This window comes from Apaloderma vittatum, unplaced genomic scaffold (genome assembly GCF_000703405.1).
Source record: "Apaloderma vittatum isolate BGI_N311 unplaced genomic scaffold, ASM70340v1 scaffold21670, whole genome shotgun sequence".
In the NCBI taxonomy this organism is placed as follows: domain Eukaryota; kingdom Metazoa; phylum Chordata; class Aves; order Trogoniformes; family Trogonidae; genus Apaloderma; species Apaloderma vittatum.
This window is the reverse complement of record NW_009693169.1, coordinates 39,510-45,494: the sequence shown is the minus strand read 5'-3', so window position 1 is coordinate 45,494 and position 5,985 is coordinate 39,510. Positions and strand designations below refer to the sequence as shown.

The window sequence follows — 5,985 nt, the reverse complement described above, 5'->3', positions numbered from 1 at the left end:
TCCCTACACCTACTTTTTTCCAGAGATTATTGCTTTAGGTTCAAGAGATGGGTTTTACTCTAACGAAGCACAGATGGGAATCCAGGACAAAGCACAGTCCCTGTCCCCAAGCGACACCCTGGCAGGCACACGCGCTCCAGCGTAAAGGCTCCGCTCACGGCGATGCTATTTTGGCACAGAAACGGAGGAAAGCCTCGGTCATTTAATTAAAAGACTTAAGAATATAAGTTGTCATCCTAAGGGCCAATTTTCTGACCGCCGGAGATCACGTTACAATTTAATTCACAACCTAGAAGTGAAATCTGATGACAGCGGAGCAAAGAGACCGTGTTTGCACTGTCCTCTGGCCGCGCAGACCTGACGTGGGGAACGATCTCCCTTAGCCAGGCATCTCCACCCAACGGCTCCAGCGGGGCCGGCAAAGCCAACCTACGTTCGGGGCTGACAGGGAGGTATTTTCGAGGAGGATCACAGCACCAAACCAGGCTTCAGCACAGCCCCACAAACCACCCCGTCAGCACCACCAGCAGAGCTGGGAATGGTGAGGAGGGAATTTCAGCCACCTCGCAGCGACCCCAGGCTCCCGCGCAGTTATACCTGGCGTGACCGGCACACAGGCTTCTGGAGATATGCTAAGAATAGACATGAAAAAAACCAAACCCAACCAACTTGAGACTGACTTTCCTCTGAGCTGCAGCTGCTCTTCCCTCCGCTAACAGGATGCTGCTAATGCAGATTTTTTTTTGGGAACTTTGAGCAAGGCAGGAAGTTTGCCCTGAACTCCAGCTGTGCTTCCCTTTCCTTACGCAGGGCTTCAAAAGGAAGCTGTTATTGTACCAGGCAGTTAGACTCATCTACCCACCTAAAGGTTTTGAAACCAAGGGGTTTTTCCCTTATTAGGGACATGACAACTCCTTCCTCCTACCTCTCGTGCCTCTTTCCTACAGGGAAAGGAGGGGCAGAGGAAAAAAGTTGGATCAAATCTGTCAAGATTTTGGTTTGAATTAGGGACTGCGGGATGAGCAAGCAACAGTCATTCAGCCTCCCGGTGACGGAGTTTTCCAGCCTCTCCTCATGCCAGACAGGCTCTAACTCAGAGAGGAAAGGATTGGGCAATGTGGGCAAGTCCCATTTGACTGCACCAGAAACGCAGCTCCATGGCTGAACTTTCCCTTATTTCCTAAAGGCAGAGGATTTTCTCATTTGCTGTAGCAACAGAAGAGGTCAACCTTCGAAGATTTTAGGGAAACACTTAGGATTTACACCGTCGTGTTTACAAACGCGACTCTATTCTGTAACAGTTCCTACAAACAGAAACAGAGATGAGCTTCTCTGAGAAAACACACCACACCCCACCCCACAAAGCCAGAAAGTAGCTGCTGAGTAAACTATGCATTGTCTTCACTCTGGATCTTCAAAGGGTAGTAATGACTTATGTGACTCAATATCCTTCTTCGCCTCCCTGCAACACCTCCCTTCTCCCCCTGAAGCGACACTAATGGGGGTTTCTCACCTCTGCAAAGGACCAGGTGCCAGCCTGCGAGACACCGGGGTAGCCAGAGGAGCAGGCTGGTCTGGTGACAACTCCCCCACGTTCTCGAATTACCAACTGGATCCGCTGCCAAGTATCTTTCACAGAAAGAAATCCTATCCTGGGAGCCTCCTGACTCCTCAGCTCTGACATCCGAGGACCTCCCTGATGGAAGGTAGCAACACCCGGCAGAACTTTAGGGCCTCTGCTAGTTAGAAGAACAGAAGGGTTTCTCATTCCCTCCACACCAGGGCACACTGCTCCGTGTATTATTACTATGAGTCTACCCACCCACCCTGTTTTTGCCTGGCTGTGGAGTTTACTCACATGGCTGTCCTGTATTTGATGTCATCCTTCTCGGCCAGCTGCTCGCAGGTGAGGTTCATGTGCTCCTTCCACAGCCCCTGGCACTTCCGACATGTTTCCTGAGGAGGAGGATAAGAATTAACGGTGGAGAAGACCCAGCACATCACTAACAGCATCAGGAATTGGAAAAACTCCCATCTGTTCCCCCACCACGCTGCAGGTTCCCAGTTGAGGATGGGGCTGGCAGCGTGCTGTAGAGGTCTGCAGGTCTGTCCTCCACTGGAGACCAGGGTGAGTCCATCAAATAATGGGGGCCAAGGGGGTTTTCCAAGGCACCAGGTACAAAACGAACCCCTAAAATCCTAATTCACCTAAAACTCAGGGAACAGTCAACCAGGTTCAGTGGTTACTTCCCAGAGAAGACTGCCGAGATGTAAAAGTGCTGCTACAAGGCACCAAGTTCATCCGTTTCCTCACCAAATCCCTTCACCTTCATATAAAGTGGCTTCTGGTTCAACAGGTGAGGGAAACCTTGCAGCTGCATCAAGAACTCTGCTTCACCTTGCACACAAGCACATCCACATCACGCTTTGTAAAAACCTCACAAAGCAAAGCTAAAGCAATTTACGTGAGTAAACACCTTAAAAAAGACAGGATGCGGACAAATGGCCACAAACCAGAGGTGAAACATGGACAAATGTTTATGAATTTAACCAGAACTGCTGAACTAAACTTAGAGCAAGTGACTCAACCCTCCTGTTCTTGTAAACTCTTCAGCAACAAGGCTCTAATCTGGGACTGGTAAAGCTGGATGAAGCAGGAGAGCTGTGGAGGCACTATTGGCAAGGCAACTTGGACTAACACTGAGAATAGAGTTGATTTTTTTCATCTGGCTGGCCAAACAAATTGTAATTTTGTTTTGGGTCAAACAAGAGATTTACTTTTTTTTTTTTCCTCTCCTTTAATTTGAGGAAGATTAAAAAACATCCAGATCGAACTTGGAAAAAGGACATGTTTCACAATCCAACTGTTTTATCTTCAGGATGGCTGGGGCTCAGGCTTTTAAATCCAACTTTCTCCCCCTGGGAGGAAAATCCATATGGCTGTGAAGCATCCTCTTCCCTTCCACACCAAAAGCAGTCCCAAAAGAGCTTTGCCCAGCTCTGGCTGCGCTGTTAGCGAAAGACAACGGCTGCAGAGATTGATCTTATTTGATTGCATTATCTTCTTTTTATTCTAACGAAAAGAATTTGGGCGTTTATATGAGATACGATAGAAGTAACTGCTTAAAGAGACACGTAGGCAGCAACACCCTTTTGATCATGAATCAGACAAACAGGATGAAGACCAAAGCTGCCAAGGAAGCCACCCTTAGGACGGGGGTGCGAAACGCCGACTTGTTTGTATTTGTGCTTGCTGGGAGATGCGGAACAGCTTGTGCTTTCATCCGGAGAATTAAAGGCTCCTCGTCCCGGCTGGTAAGCTGGATGTGTTTGCAGACTACAGGGTAAGGGCTGTCGCAAGAGGAGAGCCAAGCGTGACTGTGTCCCAAAAGCTCAGCAGAGGATTTCGTGATCACTCACCTTGCAAATGCACCCTTTGGCAGGCAGGCGCTCGCGTTTAGGGGCAGCAAATGCCTTGCTTCTATTGATCCTCATGAATCATTCATTGTGCCGTGTGTTTTCCTGCTAAAGCTGTTAAAACAGGCACCATTTCGTGTGCATTTGTCAGCAGGCCAGGTCTGGCTGTTATCGCACGGGAGGATCAGACTCAGAGCTGCTCACACGCCTCAGCGAGGACTCACCTTCCCCTTTTATTTTTGACACCCGGCCACATGCCATTCCAAGATCAAAAGTGCCATAGGTTTTGTGGGGTTTTTTGTTGTTTTTTTTTTTCTTTTTCTTCTCTTTTTTAACACACATCAAGAGTTAAAACCAGCCTTTGGAGCCCTGCTACACAGAACTGCTTTCACATGCCAGCAACAAAGATTTAACAGCTTTTTGCCAGAAGTGCTGGCACGCTTTCCAGCCAGGAGCCTACTATTCCCAATTACTTAACTCCAGGAGCCTCCTTCGCCGCCGAATTAGAAGCGATGCCCTTCTGAAACAGATGGTGCCGCTTATACTTTCATACCAAGTCATTCCCTTTGCCTTTTGCTACCGCCATCCTCGCTCTGCTTGGCGCAGCTCTAGGAAAAGAAAGCTCTCCCTTAGAGCTGAGGTTATTTGCCAAACAGTTGTCTCCTACGCTCAGGAAAAGGGATTTCTGCGCAGGCGAGGAGAAAGGGAAGTGGCACGGCAACGCAGATTCCCAACCACGCTGGTGTGAGAGAGAAGGTATCTGGTTCTCCGCAGCTGTGCATGTTTCTGGGATCCTTCCCAAGACATGTTGGCCATGGGGAGCTGCAAACCCCTGGGGCAGCTCTGCCGCTGTGTTCCAATGGACCCCGTGAGGGAAATGTCCCCGTGGCTTCTGAACTTCCGAGTGTCACCTGGTGCTGCCGCTGACCGAGCCGCGTCCTCTCCAGAACAATGACAGGGGACAAGCGGACAATGCGGGTGCCGTTAGCAGAACTCCTGTGGCTTCTCCCCTTGTTCTACATGAGACAATGGCACATTGTTGGCAGCTACAGGAATCAGTGTGGGACCCCTTGGCACAAAAGCAAGGAGTAAGTCCATGGTTCAGACAAAGGCGACTGCTCCAGCGCTGTAACGGAGGCCACAGCTCTCACCCGAGAAAAGAAAAGTGACTTTTTTCTCTGTTTTTTCTTAGTCCGATCCAACCCACTCAGCTGGTAGGGGTGCCTCACGTGATGACAATTCTGATCTCTATGATTTTCACCAGGGTTTCTTTTATTTTAGAAACAGCTTTTTGTTTGATAAAGGAAGGTACTCTGCCATTACCATGCTAATTAACCTAAACACACAGTAGGAGAGCTGACATTTGCAACCAGCCCAGATTACTTCTATTGTGAGAGCAGCGCTTGGCACCAAGTCTTGCTACGGCAATATGAGGCAGCGCCTAAACCCACACAAAAAGGGAACGAGTCCTTCCCAATCCTGATATCTTCTCCTCCAAGCCAAAAAGCACGCCAGTCCACCAAAATAAAGACCTTGTCCAACTACATCAGCACCTCGTCCGTCAGCAAACCCTGACCTACGCACCCAGGGGTGCCTGATGTGGGAAAACACCTTTTGCTTTGGGTTGAACAGCTTTTCAGCTAAATTTACCCTTGCTGCAGGGCACGAATTCCATGTGTTCCTCCCGCCTTTTGCCAGCCCATCCTTCCTCGCAGGCGGGTCCCAGCGAACGTAGCTGAGGCCTGTGGAGCGACGTGTTTGCAGAAGCCTTGGCGTTAGCCAAAAAAACCCCAAATAGCTCCAGACCAGGCACGGATGCAGGAGATTAAGTATCTGCCGCCTGTTACATCTGCCCCAGCTTGGCAGGCAGCCTGGGACAGCCCATTAACGCGCCGGGGCTGGGACGGCGGAGAGGAGGATGTGATGGAGAGGGTGTTTAATCGCACACTGTAATCTCCTCACTCTACATCTGTTCGAGGTAGTGGCTCTGTTTCCTCTCGCTCGCTGCCAGGAAGGAGCCTAGATTAACACAAACATGTTTGGGTTCAGGAGGGTCCTTTGTTCCCAGGGTCAGCACTGAGGATACGCAGCTTTCTGTGCTCAGGGCCAGCCCGGCTAAGCGCAGCCAGTTTGTTTTTAGCATGGGCATTGCAATCCTCAAACTTCCTTGTTAATTGTCCCAGCGCCTAATGAAGGTAGAAGGGACAGTTTTATGCAAACCCAACACCTTCCTCACCACTTCTCTCAGTTCTTGCAATGGACACTACAGTTTTAAAGCACAGCCTAAAGGTTTTTTTCACTCTGTTATCTAATAAGAATAACTCTCCAAGGTCCAGCCCGCTTATCAGGATGAAAAAAACCCCAAGGTCTCTTCCAACCTAAACAACTCTATGAATCTATAAACTTCTCCCGTCAGCCTCCACGTCCTTTCAGCTACAGTCAGGCCACGGCGGGCACTGCCGGCAATAAAAATGCACCAGCTTTCCCGGGTTCAACCCAAACAAACACCACAGGGACAAAAACATCAGATGACGGACATGGATCGTGGACCGACTGCCCAAGGCATTC

The 5,985-nt window shown here is 49.5% G+C and overlaps 1 protein-coding gene across 1 annotated transcript in view; it reads right to left on the bottom strand.

The window, feature by feature from the left end:
• The window catches only part of RNF216 (ring finger protein 216), a gene marked incomplete at its 5' end in the record, with an annotated part of 54,395 nt that overhangs the window by 10,210 nt on the left and 38,200 nt on the right, over positions 1–5,985 (bottom strand). The window contains one exon of the mRNA XM_009878182.1: positions 1,859–1,956. Coding sequence (XP_009876484.1) covers positions 1,859–1,956 — 98 coding nt within the window. The remainder of the gene's footprint in view (positions 1–1,858; positions 1,957–5,985) is intronic.